Below are 25,157 nucleotides of genomic sequence, written 5' to 3'. Positions count from 1 at the left end.
TAAATTATATTGAAGAAAGAAAAATTATTTGCATAACTCTTATTGACTATTCACATAAACCTTAAGTTGCGTTCCACATGCATAAATTGTTTACTAAATAAAATTAAACAATCAGAAATTCCTTTCTTGCGAAATTCTATCTTCCTTATTCTATTTAGTAAAGATATGAACTTACAAAAATTATTAGAACATTCTAAGGGGAACTATGTCTTCCTAGTATTTATAACAACAATTATTGGGGGCTAATAAAAAATAAAATTTTTTAAACAACAAATCAAAGAGCATGTAAATGAAGAATGTTAAATATTCTTTATTTTATGGTTTCTAAATTTCAATATGATATCTGAAATAATATATGAAAAATCAAGACTTGGGTCAATATTTTAATTTTTTAACTATACAGTTGAGGGAATTTTTTTTCTTTATTTGTTTTTGTATTGAGGATACATTTACATAATCTATTTATTTTCTTTTAATAAACAATACAACATTAAAATAAAAATATAAATTTTGTGTTTAAACAAATTTAGCGAATATGTCACTATGAATTCCTAATAACATACTTATCTCTTATTACAAGAAGAAAAATGGAAGGAAAGAAAAGAAATGTCTAGTCTTTCTAAAGATCATCTTATTTTGATTTCATCTAACCATAAAATCAAATAAAAATCACGTCCAATCCTCAATAAAATCAGCCNATTTATTCACATAAATCTTAAGTTGTATTCTACATGCATAAATTATTTACTAAATAAAATAAAACAATCCGAAATTCGTTTCTTACAAAATTCTATCTTTCTTGTTCTATTTAGTAACTATATGAACTTATAAAAATTATTAGAACATTCTAAGGGGAACTATGTCTTCCAAGTATATATAACAACATCTATGGCGCGTAATAGAAAATTACACTTTTTTTAAAAAACAAAACAAAGAGCATGTAAATGAAGAATGTTAAATACTTCTTATTTTATGATTTCTAAATTTCAATATGATATATGAAATAATATATGAAAAATCAAGACTAGTGTCATTACTTTAATTTTTTAACTATAGAGTTGAGGGAACTTTTTTTTCCTTATTTGTTTTTATATTGAGGATACATTTACATAATCTATTTATTTTCTTTTAATAAACAATACAACATTAAAATAAAAATATAAATTTTGTGTTTAAACAAATTTAGCGAATATGTCACTATGAATTCCTAATAACATACTTATCTCTTATTACAAGAAGAAAAATGGAAGGAAAGAAAAGAAATGTCTAGTCTTTCTAAAGATCATCTTATTTTGATTTCATCTAACCATAAAATCAAATAAAAATCACGTCCAATCCTCAATAAAATCAGCCTCATCAATCTTCTTCTTAGAATAGTTTTGCGATACCCACTGAAGACCTTTTTTCTCTACTTTTCACTCTTTCAACCCATTCCTTCCAATGAGAAAAAGTGAAAGAGATCCAACCGATAGACCAAAACACTATCGGTCAATTCAGCCAACTTGCTGATTGAATCTATTGTCATCCGAGAACTCGGACATCCATCCTTTTGTAACACCCCGTGTGATATTATTCTCCGTGCGAGCACCCCTATTCGTTCTATCTTGATTGCTATTGATCGTTTTGTTTGCGACAACCTTCGAATTCCCCACTCACTTCAATATAATCTCGGCATCAGATTCTTTGATAGGATGCAAAGTAATGTAGACTTCTACCTATGTAATCAGAACTGCTTAATTGCGTAGGAGTTGGCCTTTCGTAGGAACATGCAAAGACAACAGTTTGCGACAATGTGTAACTGTTTTAGGAAATGGAATTTGCTGGTAAATCGGACACGAAATCAGTTTGGAAAATTGCGTTGCTACGAAGAAGCAATTGTCTTGTAATGAAATACATGTAATAAAGAAGCTCTTCTAAAAATATATTGTATGATAAAGTATTGTGTTGTATATTGTATATTGAAGTGATACGACGTATTTTTAATTTACACGTGGTGATTTTCCGAATTGTTTGCAGTAAATTGCATTACATTATTTTTAGTATCGTATTGATTGTTGATGAAAGTCTAAAAATATAACTTAGCGCAGAAAATATAAATTTTTTTGTCTGATTTTTTGTATTACTTTTTAAATCGTTCAATTACAATTTCTCACTTTATTATATTTCGTCAGAAAAGTAATAATTAGTTGAAATCCGCGATGACTCAATGGTTAAGGCACTGAACCGTCATTGTAAAGAGCTGCCGGTTTGATCCCCAGTGGCTGTTTGAAGACCAGAACCAAGTTTCAAATTGATGGGTACTAGTCGTTTGGGGGTGTGTGCGCAATGCTAACCCTATTGCTACAATAATGCCGTTTAATTTAAACGTGATGATTTCGAATTGCTTACAGTAAATTGCATTAAATTATTTTTAATATCGTATTGATTGTAGATGAAAGTCTAAAAAATTAACTTTGCACAGAAAAAAAAAATTTTGTCTGATTTTTTGTATTACTTATTGAATCGTTCAATTACAATTTTTCGCTTTAATCGAGTCCGTCAGAAAAGTAAAAATTAGTTGAGATACGTGATGACTCAATGGTTAAGGCACTGAACCGTCACTGTGAAGAACTGGGGTTTGATCCCCAGTGACAGTTTGAAGACAAGAACCAAGTCTCAAATTGATGGGTACTAGTTATTTGGAGGTCTGTGCGTAATGCTGACCCCATTGCGACAATATTGGTCATGAAATTACAAAGCCTTAACCGCCATGACCCTCATGCCCATAACGGGCTATTGCGGGAATGTTTTACTTTTTTAGAACATTTCACTGCACATTATCGCTAATAAATATAATCCAAATTCTAAATGATTTTGTATTTATTATTAAAGTTATGTGTGCCATAATTTGAATATTGACTAAAAAAACAAGTATTATTAATTTAAATATTTGTATTTTAAGTTAAAATTTATTTTTTAAATAAATCTTCATTTACTGACAATGAAAAATAAGTTTAAAAATATCATAAGATTTTCATCCAATTCTGCGATTTTAAATTTTTCCCTGGAATAAAATCAGAAACGCTCAAAAAATTTAAATGGAAAAATACTTTTTTTTATGTTTATGCTCTTTTACATTTATCAAAAAACATTGAACAATGTAATTAGAAACCACCATATTCAAAGAAATAAAATTGTTTCTGGTAGTTTAAAAATAGTCTGATTCACATTAAAGTAGTTGGTGGAATAAAATACTTTTTAGAATTCCAAAAATTCCGTGAAATCTGATATTTATTTTTCTATTCAAGCATGGGATTTTAATCAGATTTAAAGCATGTTTCCGAATCTAACTCTCGTAAAAGAATACTTATAAAGTATTCAGTTTAACAAAAAAGTAGCATTTTTATTTAAAGCTTGGAAAAAATAAGAAAAATAAACAAAACCATTTATTGTTTTATATGAAAAATGTTGCGTCTTTATTTTTAATTTCCAAAATTGCTTGCACTTAAAGTATGTCATTGTTCGAAATTTCTCCGCAGCAAAGAAATAAATTTAAAAAAAAATTCATTTTTAAGTAACAAAAGAAGAAGTCTCAAAGCACGTCTTATACTTTCTAAAAAACCTTGAAACTGTACAGATTGCGTGACATTTTTTGCCAACAAAGCTCTTTGAATAATTCCTCTTTTCAAATGGTTTAGATGGATGAATAACAACTAAATAAAGAAAAAAGCTGGTTTCATTTTTCCTAAATGAAAGAATGCTGTCACAACACAAAAAGTACTAAACAGCATTAAAAATACCTCTTCTTTTCATGAAAAAAATCTAATCAATTTAATGAAAATTTTAGCTACCATACCTGAATGTAGTTCTTTGTTCAGAACGGAAGCTGACGTTATTTTTCTATTGATTATCCCTGCCTTTAAGAGATTAAAGAAATGGAAGAAGTATGGCTGCGCGAAATTCTAAATCTCGGGTAGGACTGTTGTGCATTCTTGGCGATTTCTTTTGGCGCTTGTGGGCAAAAAAATCAAAAAATAGAATTGCTGCAACACCTGATATCTTCCATTAGACGATTGAGTCTCAGAATGCATCTAATATCGAAAATAAAAGTTGGCTTTTTAGAGAGGCGTTCTCTTCTTTTTTTCTGCTCAAATTATCTGCAAATGGCATGAGAAAATATTTCATTTCTAGAAGTAGTTTTGCTGTTTTTGAAACAAACTGAATGCAGTCACGAAAAAAGGAAGACATAAACATATTTCTTAAATTACAAATGCCTCTTATTTAAAAAAAAATGTTTTGAATGTTCTGTCATGTCTTTTATTTTGCATTCATTACCATTCATCATTTTCAACATCTGGTTTATTTTGTACAGTATATACTTTTATGGGAGTATTCACGTACCTACTTAACATATCTTTTTTTTTTAAATAAAATTTTTTAGATAAGTTATCTAGAGTTGAGATAAATACATAACTATTTTTAACTTAAATGGAGACTAAACTTAATTTTTTTAACTTAAATTTTGACTTAATTACTTGAAACTGTTTTTATATATAAATTTTTGTCCAGAACTTTTGTTTCATACAATGAACATTTCGTTTCGCAAAAAAAATTTAGATAAAAGTTCGATTACATAAAACTAAGAATTATTTCATACAAAATATTTATTCTTTGTCCTAAATAGCAATCATGCAAGTTGTAAAATAGTAACTGATAATGTCATTAATTATTACTCTGAAATATAGAAATAGCTAGTAAAACATTAATAATTTATGAATACGAAAAATCGTAGCATTTACATATACATTGAATGAATGTAAAACAAAAAGTTGTAGAGCGAGTTTATTATAAAAAATTTAAAAAAGATTTGAAGTAGAAAAAATAACGTATATAAAAAAAAAAATCAGCCTCTATTTGATTTCATATTCTGGATCTAAAGTGTTTAGCTATCTTTAAAATTTATATGGCTACAAAAATATGTATTTTGTTTTAAACACAAATACAGCCAAAAACATAGAGTCTAGCTCTGTTTTTTGCTTTTTGTAAATTCCTGTTATTCTCTGTCTTACATATGGTAAGTAATTTACCATATGTCGAACATAGGGTAAATAGTCTGTCTTGTTGTTACTTACGCTATTTGCCAATATTAGCAAGCCTGCTAAGGAAAAGCGAAATTAAAGCAAAGGATCCATTTCTTGTTTTTCAGTAGCGTGATCTATGGCCAAGAATGAGACTTTAGCCATGCTCACGTCACAGCCCGTTTTACAGGGAGGACCCAACCAAGCTCCATTCATTCATCCACGGGTATTGGTTTACTATGGTATTGATTTATTACGGTTATGTGAACTCGGAGGACTTTGTAGCCCCGACAGATTTAACGTGCACACCAGTCACCATTTAATACACGAGGATTTTTCAACTGGCGAGGTTCAAACTTATGTTCTCACGAACACGAGCCTAACGCCATACCAACCAGGCTACCACAGCCACAATATTGTGACATGTAAGCCTACCAGACCAGAGAGGAGAATCGAATCCCAAACCTTCTGTTTGGAGAAAATATCATAATCATTTCATAACCGAAACGAGGCAAAAACAAACATTTTTAGAGGCAGTACAGCTACAATACATTACAGTGAACAAAAAAATATTGCACAAAAAATCTAAATAAAGGCATAAAATGACAAGTGTTAAGTTTCTGTTCCTTTTTTTTTACTTAGTAATCTCCCATTTTTGAGTTACGCATTTTGTTAGATAAACGATTTATTACTTAAAATAGACTTATATTGTAAAATACTTTCTGATAAATACTTTGAAAAACGTAATTTTAATTAAAATGTTTTACATTTTAAAATATTTGCTATTAATTTTCAAACAAAAATGTAATATTCAAAATTGCTAGATTTTTTTACTGCTATTGAAATTTGTTTAATACTTTAAGTTTTCTCGATTCAGGGTCTGCACCACACAAAGTAGTCTAGTTACACACTTTTTTTCTTCCAAAACAATAGTTTATCTAAAGAGAAAGTTGTGTATTGTAAAAAATTCTTATAAATAATTGCGAAAATGCAAAAGACTCATCCAATAAATATATTCAGCACTTTTTGTTCATTAAAGAATACTTATTACAATTTAAATTCTCTAAAATTAATATTCTCAATTAATATTCTGCAAAAATCAATGACTTTGTGAAATAAATGTCTTTTTTAATGACATTTACAGGGCAGATTCACGAGAAATCTTCCGGAATTCGTCATTGTAGTTGTACTTTTAAAAACTGGAACAAATTACATAAAAAATGCTAGAAGCATTTCACTTTCCTTTTGAATGGAATTTGAATTTTTTACGCATTAAATTAATGGAAATTATATTTACGAAGATTATAATTTAAAATACATCGTGCAAAAGGACACTTAAATTGGATTTTTTCATATCGTAGGTTACGGAACGTTTAATATCAAAGAAGTTTTAGAATTACTTTAACAAAAGCAATTAGCAATGTGTATTAAATCTATAAAGCAGCGAGGAAAGCAAATATGTTATTAGTTCAAAAGTAATTTTCCATCCAATACTACAACTATACGTTTTTTCCCCTGCTAATGCAACGTAGCAACTGATTCCAATATATGACTTAGTGAGATATCCTAGCTAGAAATATTATAGATCGATTGCTTTTCTGATCGGAATTGGGTTTTGCTAATGACTTAGTAAAATGTTTCTACTAATATAATTATATATATAAAAAAATGTCTAATTCTATTTTTTGTAACATTAATCACGAGTAAAAGTAAATTACCAAAGTTATTTTTGTTTCGTAAGTATCTATAGCTTTTTTTTTAAACACCAAAAGCAGTTATTCAATCAGAAAAATTAATTGCGTTAAATTATTTTATTTTCGATTAAAAGACTTCTGATTAACAAGGTTACATTTACCGAAGTCCATAGAATTCATAGTTATTGCGTTTAAATGATTCATCAAAACAATACTAGATATCTAAGACAGATTTTTGCCAAGCAAAAGACCATTTTTCACTTAAAAATGCTTAAGGATTTTTACTTAGTTTTCTATTCCAATAACGTTTGTAACATTCAATAATTTAATAAAATTTAATGTTGCATAGTTTAATGTATCTAACATAAAGTCTTCCTCAGAAGTAGTTTTTTTTTAAATGTTTCCTAAAGTTAACTACTAAGCTCAAGAAGCTTGTAATAAAAAAAGAGAAAAGCAAAAAAAGGAATCAATTTATTATGAACTGGGAAAAGTCTTCAAAACAAAATGTAATTTTCTTATTTCAAAATGAGAAATTTATTTTTAGAGAGGAATCAAATGTTCATTTTCATTGTATATATATTTTAAAAAAATGAGTCAGTTTTCCAATTAAAAATTAATCCTGAAGTATTTTTTTTATTAAGCCTTAAAATGTTTTTTAATCTTTTAAAATAGTTTTTCTTTATTAAAAAAATTTAGTAAAAAAACGAAACATTTCTAATAAAAATTATTTGTATTCTTTTCCATTTCTTTTAAGAAAGAAGATTTTTTTCGCGATAAAATAACATTTCAGATGAATGATATATTGTTTTTCTTTGTTTAAAGTTGAGGTTAATTAAAAAATTAAAACATACCGCAGTTTAAACAACGACAATTTCAAAAATTTCAAAATTATTGAAAATAGATGCTACAAAAACTGAAATCGAATATAAAACTGAAATGAATGTAATTGCTGTTATATTTCTTCAGCATTTTCCAGTATTTAGTCTTTGAAACAAAATTCGGTTTAGTTTATTTGTTTGTAAAACAAAACTTGTGTATTTTTCACTCTGGAAACAAACAATATGAAAAAAGAAAAATATGTTAAAACCACTTTACTTTCTGCAAACATCTCTTTGTATAATTAATGTGTGTTTAAAACAATCATTTAAGCTAAAACCGTTCGTTTTGTTTTATAAATGAAGAGTATTTATTGAAAAAAGTATAAGACGCCAAAAAGAAACACTCCGAATTTTTTCACAAACAACATATTAGATTTCTTTTAAACTGTGCATCTGCTACACTGATTCCAGTAAAATACTATCTACTCGAATTCATCATTAGAGGATTGAGTATTGCTCTTTCAAATTATCTTTCTTTGTGTTATTTTCCCGTACCTAATTGTCAAAAATAAAAGTCTTCTTTCCCATCGAAGCAAAAGATTTCATCTTTTTTTTCGAAACGTTTCAAATACAATAAAGCTGAAGCAATTCCAGTCTTCCGGTAGAGAATAAAAGAATTGTTTGAAAGAAAGTGGAAAAAAAGGGCAGCTTTAGCGGATTAGCAGTGAAACGACTGACACAAAACATCTGCCGGAAGATAATAGGAACAGTGACATGTTCGGACGTTTCGTTCTTTGAAGTCGAAAAAATTTTCGACGAGTCTTTGCTTCACAAGTTGTAAGGTCTTTCTAAAGTATTCTTTCTGAAATGTTCATTTGACTACACTGTTCGAATTTCGTTCTTTCTGGACTGCAGATTAAATTGAATTTATTTCCAAATAATTAGATACTGAAACTTTTCTCAAGATTCAAGAGACTCTGCGTACTTTAAGTTATAACATTAGTTAAGTGGATGAAGGCGAATTTCAGGTAATTTTTTGCTGATTTACTGCAATTTAAAGTTTATTTAAGGACTCGATTTAATCCTAAACGAAGCGAGCATTCTTAAACTTGAATAAATTTCGTTCTTCGAGTATTCGAATTATGAGTTAAAAAAGAAGAAAAAAGGCATTTGATTGAAGTTAAAAATAACAGTTATATGTTCATTTAGCTTCAGTTTTCGAATTTCGTTTTATCTGGACTGCAGATTCAAATATTTTTTTTAAAAAAAATATTGTGCACTGAAACTTTTCTCAAGATACAAAAGACGTAGTGAACTTTCAGGTATAATATAGTTAAGTCGATGAAGGTGAATCTTAAGTGGCATGATTATTGATTAGGTGTTTGTCGATTTATATTGCTTCCAGTGAACTTAAAAATTCGATTTTTTTCTCAAATGAGGCTTGCATTTCAAAATTGGAAATTCTAATAATGAAATATAAAGAAGAAGGACAGTGGATTTATAGTTTAATGATTGAGGAGACAGTGAAATGTTTGGACATTTCTTTCCTTGAAGTCGAAAAAATTTTCGACGAGTCTTTACTATACAAAATGGAAGGTCTCTCTAAAATATTCTTTCTGAAACGTTCATCTGACTATACTGTTTGAATTTATTTATTTCTGGGTTTCAGATTTAAGTTGAATTAATTTTCAAATTATTAGATACTGTTCTCAATATGTAAGCCTATTTTAGTACACTTCATGTAATAAGAATTGTTAATTGAATGAAGGCGAATTTCAAGTCCTATATTTATTGATTCTAATTAAACTAATCATATGAGAAGAAAATTTTAATTGACTTTAAAATAAGATTTGTTCCTTGAAGCTTTGAATAATAATATAAAAATTCGGAGGCTAATTGGGATATGACTGACCGAAAACATTTGCCATAAGATAGCAGGAATAACGACCTGTTTTGACGTTTAGTTCTTTGACGTCTAAAAATGTTTTGGGGAGTCTTCGCTTTGCTAGTTGAACTATGCTTCCAAAATACTTTCTTAAATTTATTAAAAAAAAATTTAATGAAACAGAAAATAAAAATATTTTTTTTGTTTTTTATTTTAATACGTTTTACGATTATGATTTTTTTTTGGGTGGAAGATTTTGATTGGAATTATTTTTGAGACAATTAAATACAGAAATTTCTCACAAGCATCAAGACGAGAAGGAATCAACTTCGTCAGAATTTATTTTTATATTATATTTTCAAATCGTTGTCATCGGTCTAATTTTTTTTCTTTTTTAATTTGTCATTAAATACTGCATCAGTACCTCTCATACCTCTGACCTCCTTCATGGACCTGAAAGATTTTCTATTTATATCAATATGATTATTGCTTTCTATGCAATTCATTTGGAGAAACCATTGTCAACTTACGTATTTTCTTATGATTAAATTATTTTTCTTCAATCACAAAATTGTTCAGCTCGCAGAAATTGATGTACAGTTCCCCATTTTCATTTTGTCCTTCTGGGGTTCATTTCTCATCTTTGGATGTCCCTTTCGCAATTTTCGGGTTCAAATCACCTATTTAAATGATCGTATCATGTTTTGCAAAATTTTGAAACTGTTGATAGCAACAATCTTTTTCTTCACCATCATTAACATTTGTAGATTTGTAGTGCTCATAGATTGACATGCCTAAAATAGAGCCTTGCTCTTGTAATTTTTTTCATTCACTGGTTCCAATTCAAGAAAACTCTTATTTAGTAATATGAGTTTCTCTCCTTTTTCAAGTCTTTCGTTTGTTCTTGAGTTATGTTGTTGTTTCCAGTCCTGAGCTTTCCAAAACTTTTCCAAAGAAACTCATATATTCCAAAAATATCCAAATTTTCTCATTCGATTTCCATAAAAACCTCTTGCTTTTTTTCGTATTAAAACATGGTCTTCACATGCCATGATCCATCACGAAGATTAGTTTTGACTTCAAGAAGGACCTCTTCAAATGCAAAGCATCCCGAAGGCTTTCCTCTTGCCTCTTCAGTTATACGTCATCTCACTCCAAGAAATACACTCATCGTTAAAAATGTCCCAAGTTCCTGCCCCAGACAGTAATCCATGAATTTCGAAACTTTTGGTTTCTGTGTTAAATTGGTATTTTTCACGGGGAACGGTGATGAACCCTTTGTCCAAATCTCCCCCTTTCTCTCAGGATGGAGTTATTAGGACACATATATTAAGTTTAAAAATAAAATTTTAAATGTGATGTATAACATTTTCTTTGTTTCTTAACTGGTAGTGTACATTAATGTCATTAAACTTGAGTGAGATGTGATGAGTTTGATAGGGGTACAATAAAGTGTGACACTTTTGGCAAAGGGAGCAAAAGGGATCAAACATTAGAAAAAAAGTGTGGCATCATTTGCTGACTACTCCTTAAGGAAAATCAATGTTTCGTTTGATGTCTCTATAGGTTAAAAGTATTAACTACAGATACATTAAAAACTGTAACTTATGATTGTACAAACAATTTTAAAATTACTGTATTGAAATAATCAAGAACTAAAACTAAGTTTACAAAAAAGTACATCTAATCTCTCTCTCCATCTATAAATGAATGAAAAAAAAATAAGCGCTTGGAAAGTAACTAAATAACAAACACAAAAGTGATGTCTCTTGCTTTGCTTTTAAAAAAAATAATTATTTTTGGATCTTAATTATTGAATGGATCATAGTTAATGGAGTTCCTTAAGAACAAGTTTAAGGACTAAAGAAGAGTGCCAAGTACATATACTATTTTTTTACAGTTCATTTTACCATAACCTTGCCAACCGGCCTGTGTAGGGGGCTGGGAACTGTCCTTGCATCAGAAAGATCCTGGGTTCGAATCCCGGGCAAGGCATGAATATTTCTTTCTCTCTCTGTGTGTTTCTATGTCCTTTCTCCTTTGTGTGTGAATGTGACCCGCCCTATGAACGGGTTGTGGTTGTGTAAATGGCGTGGCAGAAGTCGAATTTCTGGCCATAGATGGCGCCACTCAAAAACAGGAACAATCGCACCCCCACTGCCTAAACAGGCATACGACAAAAAAAATAAATAAATGCCACAACCTTAAAATATAACAGTTTTAGTAATCGTCAAACCATTAATATAAGAACCTTTTGCTTATAAATTAATCATAAATTTAAATAAATGTCGATTCAGATGTAGTCAGTGTATCTGTCACATAATTTTCGACGTAGAAGAGTACAGTTTTTCCTGTAATTAATTTAAACATTTTTCTTCTAATATAAAAAAAGAATTTGTTTGGTTTTTAATGTATAATTTATCGTTTATCTTCAACCTAAAAATAAAAGCATTGAAATATCCCAAATCTGTCATTGCCTATGAATCAAAGCAACTTATTTTCAGCATGGTCTAATTTTCTAATTATTTCATTCCGATGAGAAGTAATTAGTTAAAAGATACGCTTCATAAAATTTGCAAACTCCAAACTCCCAGGCATTGATTAGAACTGTCATTATTGCCCGCGGAAGCTTAATTTTACATCCCGCTAACCAATAAAATTATAAAAAAAAGGAAAAAATTTTCATCGTGAAGTTCAAGCTTACATTTTCCGAGAAGGGTATGAAGTAAAAAAAAATGGTAATTATAGAAGCTATCTCGATAGTTCTTTTTGGACAAAATACGTTACTAAAATCTAGGAGGGAAAAAGTTTTGAATTAGAAATGGGGGAAAAAAGAAATATTTCCCCGTCGGGAATTTATCGATTGCTTAATTTCCTTTTTCGCTGTGAACATTAAGAAAATTTAACGGGCACAAGATACGTTCTCTTTGAAAACCAAGCTAATTGGGAATGTATAGTAAAATATTTATTTAGGAGCACTTTATTTTGATAGACCAGGAAAATATTTGGATGTTATTTATGTACATTTTGCACGTGATTCGCTTTTATTTTTAAGAGCAGCTTAAAATTCAAGTAAAAATGATCGCAGAGCCATGGCAGATGAATAAATTAACTGAACGTACAACTAATTCATTTTAAGGTAATTAATAAAACATTTTTTTACTTTCACGAAAGATTTTTTAGTAGTGATATTATTTTTTCAGCAAGCTTAGAAAAACAGTAATTGATTTCTAAACTTCAACTACTTCTTGGATAAGGGATATAAAATGTTCAAATTGAATCACTTCAAAAGCTTATTTCGCAAATATATTACTTTGGAGGAATTTTATTCCAAGGATTCTGAATATGAAATTTTGTATTTATTAAAAATGTCTTGCAATCAATGTTATATTTTCAAATCCAAACATATTTAAAAATATATTCTATATTTAACTTTCAATTAATAGCAGTTTCTGAAATTTGGATAATTTATAAACGCGTGTATTTGTATATGTTGACCTTTCTAGCGCTCGGTCCCGTGAGTCAAAGATGATAAAATAACATTAAAAAAATAATATTTTAAATAAAATACTTTATAATATTGGCACTTTTCTTGTACCCATCCTAAACTTTATGAGGAAAAAAAAGGCATAAAACCCACTTATTTGGCTAAATATGTGTACTTTTCAGCTTTGAGTTTTTGCTAAATGTGTAGTAATAAGAACTATAATAAATACTATAATTTTGAAAACTGGAATTTTCGGAAAGCTTTTACTATTTGAATGGAAAACCTTCAAATGAATGGTTTAAATAGTTTTGTTTCTATTACCGGAAATGTTTTTTTACCAGAAATGTCATTACAATAAAGAACGGTAATTTTACCAGATTTCTTTTCCATGCCTTAAAATGTCGCATTACGCCACTAGAGACGATATTAGACTCCAAGTTATAAATATGTCGTTTGTGTGATTTATGACACATTTACTTTTCTAAATTACCGTGAGTTTATGTAAATAATACTTTTCTATTAAAATTGTGAACATTTTTGTTCAATAAAATATTCAATAAAATGCCTACGGAATAGCTTTTTTATGGAATTTCAAAATATGATGATTTTTTTGTCAAACTTATCGAATTGATCTTCAAGTCATGAAATTCCGATAAAATACAGCTATTTTTGGGGTTATTTGATCATAACTTTTGACGATGATTATTGGAAAAACACACAAGAAATATTATAAATAAAAAACATTTATTTAATTTAGCTAAATATATGTACTAGTTTAAATGCATACGGATAGAGAGTCTACATCAAGGATTTATGCTATCGGTTGCTAAGGAATTCCGCCTGAAATTACGTTTAAAAGTGCTGGTAAACCCTTTTTCGGGGACTTTTTACCGTAATCTATTTTTACCGCAAAATCTTACAGAACAAAACATCTGATAAACCGTTATTTTTTCATAAATACTTACTGCAAAATCATTTAATCACTGCTGTTAAATAAATATCACTGTAAAATTTACGGTGTGAAATTATATGGCAACAATGGATTTTACGAATGCTGCAATTAGGATTCCAGTACTCGTTAATATAATTTTATCAAAGAATTTTTTCAATCTATACAATTCTTAATCTTTACGATGTTCCCTATATTCTATCCATTTATATAACCCTTGTACTGACTTACGCTGTATGGTGTAGTTTTACCTTGATATTCCTGTTTACCATGGTTAACCCTACATGATCCAGAATGGTTAAGTGCTTAAAATATCTAAGTATAGTAAAATGTATAATACAATCTCTGTAGGACAAGTCTAACATGGTATGTTTTAACAAGAATCTTTATAAATATTTCCCATGTAAACATTTTCCCCATCAATCAATATCTATAATAAATATTTAAATTCAGTAGCTCGTTCCATTCCTCAGAATTCCATCCAGGGTTTTTAGATTTTTATTTAATAACATGAAATGTTACTTTATAGCAATGATATTAAATATCAACAAGGGTTTACATAAAAGCAATATAAATTATAGTTTTAATATCAAACAGTCATGTAATAAGTGCAGCACTAATGAAGAGAAAAATCTGTACAAAATAATAATTGTTAGAGTTTTATACTGTTTGAGAAAAGATGTGCGCTAAAAATCACCGGTAACATATACCATGTTCTTGAATAAGTGCAACAACAATGAAGAGAAAAATCTAAACAAAATAATAATTATTAGAGTTTTATATTGTTTGAGAAAAGAAATATGCTCAAAACAGCCAGAATATGGTAACATTTACCATGTTCTTGACTAAGTGCAACAACAATGAAGAGAAAAACCTAAACAAAATAATAATTATTAGAGTTTTAGATTGTTTGAGAAAAGAAATATGCTCAAAGCAGCCAGAATATGGTAACATTTACCATGTTCTTGAATAAGTGCAACAACAATAAAGAGAAAAATCTAACAAAATAATATTTATTAGAGTTTTAGATTGTTTGAGAAAAGAAGTATGCTCAAAGCAGCCAGAATATGGTAACATTTACCATGTTCTTGATCTGAAGGAGCAGCAAAAAATTGATAATTTTTACCGAAGCGATTTGTTAATAATTTTGTCATAATTATCAATGAATATTGTTTCATAATATCTGATAACATTTGATAGATGTAAAATTAGCTAATTTTATTATAACGCTCCTTAAAAACATGGCATGAAAACTATTTTTTCGGATAAATTTTCAGTTTTGTATTTTTTACTACCTACATAATAATTAAAAGCAAAATTTTGAAAAACCATAATTTCTGGTAAACCGTTACTGTATAAATGAAAAAAAAACACCAAATGAATTATTTAAATACTGTATAGTATTTTTATAAACTGGAATTATGTTTTTTTTTTAAACAAAAANTCTAGGAGGGAAAAAGTTTTGAATTAGAAATGGGGGAAAAAAGAAATATTTCCCCGTCGGGAATTTATCGATTGCTTAATTTCCTTTTTCGCTGTGAACATTAAGAAAATTTAACGGGCACAAGATACGTTCTCTTTGAAAACCAAGCTAATTGGGAATGTATAGTAAAATATTTATTTAGGAGCACTTTATTTTGATAGACCAGGAAAATATTTGGATGTTATTTATGTACATTTTGCACGTGATTCTCTTTTATTTTTAAGAGCAGCTTAAAATTCAAGTAAAAATGATCGCAGAGCTATGGCGGATGAATAAATTAACTGAACGTACAACTAATTCATTTTAAGGTAATTAATAAAACATTTTTTCACTTTCGCGAAACATTTTTTAATAGTGATATTATTTCTTCAGCAAGCTTAGAAAAACAGTAATTGATTTCTAAACTTCAACTACTTCTTCGATAAGGGATATAAAATGCTCAAATTGAATCACTTCAAAAGCTTATTTCGCAAATACATTAATTTATTCCAAAGATTCTGAATATGAAATTTTGCATTTAGCAAAAATGTCTTGCAATCAATGTTATATTTTTAAATCCAAACATATTTATAAATATATTCTATATTTAACTGTCAATTAATGGCAGTTTCTGAAGTTTGGATAAATTATAAGCGCGTGTATATGTATATGTTGTCTATAGTCGGTAATTCAATATGCAATAAAAACCTGAAAGGGAGGTGGAAGCTCACCATCACAATAGGTAACATCACATTGAAAAAAAAATGATCAAAACTACCAAAATATGGGGAAATGTTCTGAGTATCTGACTGTATTGGAACTCGGTACTTTTTACCGAAGAGCGTTGGTAAAGGAATCGGTAAAATTAATAATAAAATATAGTTTTGTAATGTGTAATAAAATTTGGTAAAAATTGTAAAATTTCGTAATTGTATCATGATACTTTAGAGCATGGCATAAAAACTACTTATTTGGCTAAATATGTGTACTTTTCGGCTTTGAGTTTTTTTCTAAATGTGTAGTAATAAGAGCTATAATAAATACTATAACTGGAATTTCCGGAAGGCCTTTACAATTTGAATGGAAAAACCTTCAAATGAATGGTTTAAATAACTTTGTTTCTATTACCAGAATTATTTATTTTACCAGAAATGTCATTACTATAAAGAACGGTAATTTTACCAGATTTCTTTTCCGTGCGTTCAAATGTCGCCGTACGCCACTAGAGACAATGTCAGACTCCAAATTATAAATATGTTGTTTGTATGAAATGTGGCACATTAATTTTTTTAAATCATCGTGAGTTTAAGTAAATAATAATTTTCTATTAAAATTGTGAACATTTTTATTCAAATTAGTCCACAAAATAGCTTTTTTTTTTATGTAATTTCAACATATGATGACTTTTTTGGTCAAATTTATCGAATTGATCTTCAAATTATGAAATTACGATGAAATAGCCATTTCTGGGGTTATTTGATCACAACTTTTGACGATGATTATTGGAAAAACACACAAAAAATGTTATAAATAAAAATAACTTATTTAATTTAGCTAAATATATGTACTAGTTTAACAGCGTACGAATGGAGAGTCTACATCAAGGATTTCAGCTATCGGTTGCTCCACTGTAAGCAATTCCGCAGCTGAAAATTACGTTTAAAAGTGCTGGTAAACCCTTTTTCGGGGACTTTTTACCGCAAAATCTTACAGAACAAAACATCTGATTAACCGTTATTTTTTCATAAATACTTACCACGTAAAATCATTTAATCGCTGCTGTTAAATAAATATCACTGTAAAATTTACGGTGTAAAATTATACGGCAAAAATGGATTTTACGAATGCTGCAATTAGGATTCCAGTTCTCGTTAATATAGTTTTATAAAAGAATTTTTACAATCTGTACAATTCTTAATCTTTACGATGTTCCCTATATTCTATCCATTTATATAACCCTTGTACTGACTTACGCTGTATGGTGTAGTTTTACCTTGATTTTCCTGTTTACCATGGTTTACCCAAGATGATCCAGAATGGTTAAGTGTTTAAAATATCTAAGTATAGTAAAATGTATAATACAAACTCTGTAGAACATGGTATGTTTTTACAAGAATCTTTATAAATGTTTGCCATATAAACATTTTCCCCATCAATCAATATCCATAATAAATATTTAAACTCCGTAGTTCGTTCCATTCCTCAGATTTCCATCTAGGGTTTTTGGATTTTTATTTAATAACATAACATTACTACATATAACATAACTACTTTATAGCAATGATACTAAACATCAGCAAAGGTTCACATAAAAGCAATATAAATTATAGTTTTAATATCAAACAGTCATGCAATAAGTACAACAACAATGAAAAAAAAAATCGGAACAAAATAATAATCATTAGAGGTTTATATTGTTTGAGAAAAGAAGTATACTCAAAACAGCCAGAATATGGTAACATTTACCATGTTCTTGAATAAGTGCAACAACAATGAAGAGTAAAACCTAAACAAAATAATAATTATTAAAGTTTTCTATTGTTTGAGAAGAGAAGTATGCTCAAAACAGCCAGAATATGGTAACATTTATCATGTTCTTGAATAAGTGCAACAACAATAAAGAGAAAAATCTAACAAAATAATATTTATTAGAGTTTTAGATTGTTTGAGAAAAGAAGTATGCTCAAAGCAGCCAGAATATGGTAACATTTACCATGTTCTTGATCTGAAGGAGCAGCAAAAAATTGGTAATTTTTACCGAAGCGATTTGTTAATAATTTTGTCATAATTATCAATGAATATTGTTTCATAATATCTGATAACATTTGATAGATGTAAAATTAGTTAATTTTATTATAACGCCCCTTAAAAACATGGCATGAAAACTATTTTTTCGGATAAATTTTCAGTTTTGTATTTTTTACTACCTGCATAATAATTAAAAGCAAAACTTTGAAAACCATAATTTCTGGTAAACCGTTACTGTATAAATGGAAAAAACACCAAATGAATTATTTAAATACTGTATAGTATTTTTATAAACTGGAATTATGTTTTTTTTTAAACCAAAACAATCAGTATGGTAATTTTATAGTATGGTAGCTTTACCAGAATTTTTTTCTCCGTGATCTAGATAGTTCTAATTTTAAATTTTAGTACTTACCATAATTTGCTCAAATTTGCTACGACATTCAAACATATTATCCTAATTTTTAAGTATGAGTGCATGTTACTGAGGTTTAAGTTAAAAGGAAAAATGTTTTAATTCATTTATAGTTGAATGAACCGATTTGTTCTCTTTTGAGAGTATACAAATAGTACAAATTACTGTACAGAATAAAAATTGTTGAACACTTTAAACGCATAAAAAAGTCATTTTTAGTTTCTGTTTAAACAGCGATATCTATGACTGAGAAAAAATATTTTAAAGCATAAAGAGAAAACTATAAGTGTAGTGTTCTTTTTCATTTACCGAGACTCTTGTTTCAAAGAAATGTTCTCTTTGTAATTGAAATTTACATTTTCTTTCAATAAATTCCTTTAACTATTCACGATATTTTTTTATTTCTTATAACAGTGAAAATGCATTTTATAAAAAAAATCCTCTATTTAAATCAAACAGCTTAAACAAATACATTTTGCAAACTAGGTTCTTATTTTTTCATTTAAATTCCTATTTTCATTTTCTTATCTTTACAAATTCTCAACTCAATTTAGAAAAACCAAATTCTTAACAGAAATGTTTGATTGTAGTGAATTTTGTTATCTAGTTTTAAAGTTTCTTCTAAGACTTTTTAAAACTCAAAACTACTTACAGAAATTGTAGAAACTAAACATTTAACACTATAGTTAGATAGTAGGGGAGCTAACATAAAGCAGTTTTTCAATGTTGATTTATTTCGAAAATTAGAACATTTTCATTTTGAATTGATTTTGGAAATAAAGAGTGGAAGTTTGCTTTTACGTTTTTTTAATCAGAATTAGATTTCAAAGAAATTTCATTCATTTCTGTTTTAAAAAATGAAACTGTTATTTTCTAATGATATTTGCAATTAGCCTGCATGCTTAATTTAAAATTTATAGTCCAAAATTTAAAGATTGTATTTTGAATGAAAATTAGAAAACTACTTTTCAGTTACAAAAGTTAACAGTTCTTCATTTTTCTTTTTAAAATATTTTCGAAAATATTTCTTTTTAAAAGATTTTTTTTAAATAAACCGAAAGCGTTATTCTTTTATGTTCTTATAAGCATCACATTCCTAAAAAAGTTCCATAATTGGTTAAAATTATGAATAATCTGTATTATTTGAACTTTTGGTATTTAAAATTAATTTAGTTAATTTGGTTTACTATTTATTTAGTTTGAGCCCTGGTTAAATGGCTTGAATGCAATGAAAGAAAGGGAGAGTGGTTGGTGATTGTGGGTTGAAGCCCGTCAATATTTGGCCAATGGACTCGAAGCTTTTACGTGAAATAAATGCAACCTGTGCACAACCACTTTGTCTGACCACTTTGTCAGAAACGTGGAGTTAGTCAAGTAATTGTGAAACACTAATCTCCATTGTATCACAATCGGCTGCTGCAGGAATGACGAAACCGCTTAAAATTTTATAGGTTTAGAGTTCTTATTCTACCATTTTCAGAATCATTGATTTGAAGGTATTATATTGGAACACTTATCGAATGTTATGGAATCAGTATTTGAACATTCAATGTATTTTCCTATTTTGAGTTTTACATTTGAATTTAAGTTAACGAAAAATGCATTTAAAATATTATCTTTTATCAACTACAATTGATAATAGTGTCTGTAAATTCAAGAAAAGTTTGTGCAGTCAAACTTTTGAAAAAATTACTTAATTTTTATTTAATTATTCTCATGTATGTGTAAAATATGTAAAAGTGCGAAAAAATATTGTTTTAAAATTTTTAATAATCTTGACAAACAGAAAATGTTAGACCAAGGGATATTAAAGGAACGTTTAAGCACGGAAATGCACTGTTAGAATTTCCATTCTAAAATTACGATACAGTAATATGCAGCATCCTGTTCATATAATTAGGCTCACAAGTTATGACTAGGAGCATTCATTTATCTTTACGAGTTGAAATCGTTCGCAACTAATTTAATTAAACATTTGTGTATACAAAACGATATGATTTTGTAATAATTTACAAGGATGTTTTCAAAACCCTAAAATTGAAGTTTAGCTTTATATTGATGTTTTGTTAGGCTTTAAGTTAGCTATTGTAGTTAGACTGTGGTTGAGTTGTGTTGAGTGAACAATGCAATAAACAATGTGGGTTAATTCATTTAGCGGGACCATCTATCCTGAACGATGAAAAATACGAGACATTTTCTCTTAAGAAGCTCCGTGGCTTTGTCATCATACGGGAATAAGAGTTTTATATTCTAACTGTCCAGGGTCACCAATTAAGGAGCGAGTGACATTAGAAAATCCTCATGTATTGATATAAAGGAGGAAATATTGTCGTTTCAATGCTGAGTTTCGAGCAGCAGATTATCCAGTTATGAGATAGAAAAATTAGCCCTCTTGGCTAAAGTACGCACCCAGCTGCAAGGAACTAAAAGTTTTCATAAGGTGTTCACCGAGGGCTATTTACTATAAGATTATTTTGTTGTTTTTTTCGATTATGGAAAATAAAAATATGAATTACAAATCCTTATCACATGACTTAGCTTCCAGCTATAGAAGATCATGCTCACAATTACCATTACCTGCGAGTCTAGTTAGCACCGATAATATTCCTGTTGCTCAACCATATTAGGTGATTAGGTGATAACAGCCAATAAAGGGTTTTTCTCGCAGTTAACAGTTTATATACAATATTTTTTTTAGTGTTTAGAGCTATGATATTGGTTGAATAGGGCAATAGAATATGATTTAAAAAAACTTCCGAGAAATTTCAAACGCTGTAGTTGAACTAAATACCAATTGGTAAATAATCAGAAAGTACCAATTTAGGTAGATTTTAATTGATTCCTGCAACTGGTTGTTAAAAATGGTTCATAGTGAAAAAAGAAACTTTTTTATTTTTCACTAATCCTTTTCTATATTAGTGATTAATGAAAACAATGGCATGTAAATTGAGCTTATGACGAAACTCGACGAAAGTAAATGTAAAGTTGCTTTTTCTTTGAAAAACGGGACAACAAATTGTCCAACAAAATATTAATAAGCATGAAATATCAATATAAATTAAAAGTTTTCTTGATCAATATTAGGAGTAATATACTTTGTTGTTACAAACCTTGTTGAAATTCATAAAGCGTCGTACCGATTTCTTAATTTGATAACAGGTGAAGATGATAAATAAACTGGGTGCTTCACAATAACCACTCTTAATGTATATTTTGGGTAAAATTTAATTGCAAAAATTCAAGCAATTAAATTTTACCCATCGAGGGTCGTAAATTATTATTTGTTTGAAATGAGGCTGACCAATCAGCATTGCGATTAGAGATTCTACGAGAGTGAGATGCTTAGTTGATTAAAGACTCAAACCATTAACATTTATATTCTTTTAATGAAAAGTTTTTTTCTCTCCATTGTTCTCAATATAGATGTCCACATTTTAAAATCACTTTTCGTCTACCTCAGAAAAATATTAATTTTTGACTTCTAATCAGTACAGTTATTTATTTTTAATCTTTTACGAGAATTCTTCACAGATGTATTTTTCCCCAATTAATGAGCCCCTTTGTAAAATAATAATAAAATTACTTAAACATTTCCTTAGATTAACATGAAAGAAACCGTTTTTTTAACACAGGAAAAAGTCGTGACTAACACTCAGATGTTTAAGTACAGTCATTACGTAACAGTTTATGCACGTATAATCAATCTCGATATGAAACACTCTTTGGAACACAAATATTTATTATAATGTGTAAAAGCTTGGTTGTTGAGTCTGAAGTAAATAGTCAGCGATTTAAATATTTTAATTATCTACTTCACAGCTACAGGGACGGGGCAAATGACGTAGAGGATGTCCTCCACATGACCTGCCCTCCTCATCCGGACTCAACGGACATTGACGAATTATCGGAAACCGAATGTGACAGGCATCACAGCTCCTGGATTGTTATCAGAGGTGTGTATCCAAAATGAATTTGGTTTACCGATTCGACAGAATCTAAAGCTGATTTGACAGAATCTGAAGGAAATTGGTTCCGATTATAGAAACTGCGATACGAGAATATCTCTTCAGAGAATTTCAGAATGCGGTAGAAAGCTGTGAGGAGATAGTTATCGAATTTTATTATGTAGGTTAGACGGAAGGTTTGCAAATGAGGTTGGAAATGTGTTTGGTTGTAGTCTTTAATGCATTAATGTGTCAAATAAAATGAAATAGATTATTTAGGATTAATAACTTTTCTCATTATACAGTCAGTAATTAATTATTTTCTTAACGATAAGAAATATTGATCAAAATTAAACTTATTTTAACTATATTAATTTTTACTTTATTCTGATATTTTCATTAGTTTTTTAACTACTCAATAGTTATTACTTTTCCAGTTACCAGTTATTACTTTTATTATTTATTACTTACTAGAATTTATTTATTTATTTTTTTTTTTTTTTGTAAAACCAAATGCATACTACATACGCGTTACTTAAAACTGTAAATTTGTAATGGCATACTACTCAATATTTTAAATGAAGCATTCTTAGACGAGAATATATAGCAAACAGTATCTTGAATTGTGCAAATATTAAGTATATATAATGGGGCTGTATTAAATATCTAGTTTTTTTGAGCTACTAAATTTGTGCACCATAAAAACTAGTTTTATTAAACAATTGTTAAATTGTCGCTAACTAAATATTTTTTAAAACAATAAAAAACTTGACTTAACTTAACTGAAACTTAACTTAAACTTGAAACAATAAAAAAATTCAATTTAAAATGCAACGATTAAACAACAACATACATTGTGAAAAATTCCTAACAAAATTGGGATAAAAGAAACTGGCACCCTGAATGCATCATCCGTGAAATCCTTTTATCCGTAAAATCCTTTTTAACCGTAAAATTTTCAACATAATTTATACACTACTATTTATTTAATTGCAATGATTTCACAGTAAATATAACTGCACACAAAAATTACGGTATATGAAAATGTTTGTTCAGTATAACCTTACGGTAAAAATGGATTTTACAGTAAAAAGTATTAGCCGACCGAGTACTGGTATTTCTTACCGTAATTTCATCCGGAATTTTACGGTGTGCTGAAATCCTAAAAATAGTATTTTTTATTTTGAATCACAGAAACCAGCTTTATACCGTCTTCAATTGCATTTGTTTTAAACATTTCATTATAAGTTTCATGGATCGGCTGATATTCTTTACCGTAATTTCATCCGGATTTATACGGTGTGCTGAAATCCTAAAAATAGTATTTTTTTTTATTTTGAATCCCAGAAAACCATTATATTGCCAGAAAGCAGCAGTCCAGAAGCTACCGTCTTCGATTGCATTTTTTTTAAACATTTCATTATAAGTTTCACGGATCTGCTGATATTTTTTACCGTAATTTCATCCGGATTTATACGGTGTGCTGAAATCCTAAAAATAGTATTTTTTATTTTGAATCCCAGAAAGCCATTATATTGCCAGAAAGCAGCAGCCCAGAAGCTACCGTCTTCGATTGCATTTTTTTTTTAAATATTTCATTATAAGTTTCACGGATCTGCTGATATTTTTTACCTTAATTTCATCCGGATTTATACGGTGTGCTGAAATCCTAAAAATAGTATTATTTATTTTTGTACCGTCTTCAATTGCATTTGTTTTAAGAATTTCATTGATTTTGTACTACATTTTTATCCTTAAATATTTTCTTTTAAATAACTTGCTTCAAAGTTCAAAAAAAAGTTTCACGGATCTACATTTGAAGTAATTTAAATGCTAATTTTGACCAAAAATGATGGGGTTTTTAATGATGTATATTTTTATTTTTAAAAAAACAAGTATGCTTTCTGCCTTTAGAATTTTAAGTTTTAATTGCAAAGGATATATGTAAGATAAAATTGCATTTTAATAGTATCTCTCAAACATTAAAATAATGAATGCATATTTATTGATTCATGAATTTCGCTTTTACAGATACGTATGAAGATAACCTGATGAGGAGGATGCCTCATGTATGTTAAGAGCTATTTCCTGGAACTCATCATAAAAGATATGTACATAATGCTGCCCCTTTAAAACTATAAAAATCATTCGAACAATCTATTAAACGTTTTTTGGAGAAACTACACATTCATCGAAATCATCATCATCGTTTTTCATTTTTTTCAAGAGCGGAAAAAAACATTTGTCGTTTTAATGACTTGTGCCATATAATGGATATGTTGAAGAAGAAGAAAATTATTTTTCAGGTTCTTTTTCGAAAAGAAACTTTAAATACGATGGTTATCAATTTAAATTATGTAAATAACAAAGATAAAAATTCAACTGAAAAAAAAACTTTCAGGAGGTTATGAATGTTGAAAAATTGAATTTTTTTCTGAATAAAATATGGTTTTTGCTAACTTTTTGCATTTTCTTTTTTTAATCATGTTCCACTGCCTTCTTTGCTCATAAATAACAATAAATGCCAAAAAAATCTGAAACTCATTGAAACATTTTTCACGATTACGATAATAAATATGCATATATTCGATACACAAGGGGGGCAAGTTGAAGATCACATTATGTTAATCGCGTCATTAAAAGGAAGGAATTTACATATCAAGAAGAAAAGCAAGCTATTTACTTATTTATTTAACCG

The 25,157-nt window shown here is 28.5% G+C and overlaps 1 protein-coding gene across 1 annotated transcript in view; it reads left to right on the top strand.

The window, feature by feature from the left end:
• Window positions 1–24,918, top strand: part of LOC107441526 (cell adhesion molecule Dscam1) — a 406,695-nt gene extending 381,777 nt beyond the window's left edge. Inside the window, exons 25-26 of the mRNA XM_043043535.2 lie at window positions 22,335–22,468; window positions 24,491–24,918. Of these exons, the coding sequence (XP_042899469.2) occupies window positions 22,335–22,468; window positions 24,491–24,537 (181 nt within the window). The 3' untranslated portion in view covers window positions 24,538–24,918. The remainder of the gene's footprint in view (window positions 1–22,334; window positions 22,469–24,490) is intronic.
• Window positions 24,919–25,157: the final 239 nt, after the last annotated feature.

This window comes from Parasteatoda tepidariorum, chromosome 8, assembly GCF_043381705.1.
Source record: "Parasteatoda tepidariorum isolate YZ-2023 chromosome 8, CAS_Ptep_4.0, whole genome shotgun sequence".
NCBI classification, from domain to species: domain Eukaryota; kingdom Metazoa; phylum Arthropoda; class Arachnida; order Araneae; family Theridiidae; genus Parasteatoda; species Parasteatoda tepidariorum.
This window is presented reverse-complemented; position numbering and strand designations above follow the sequence as displayed.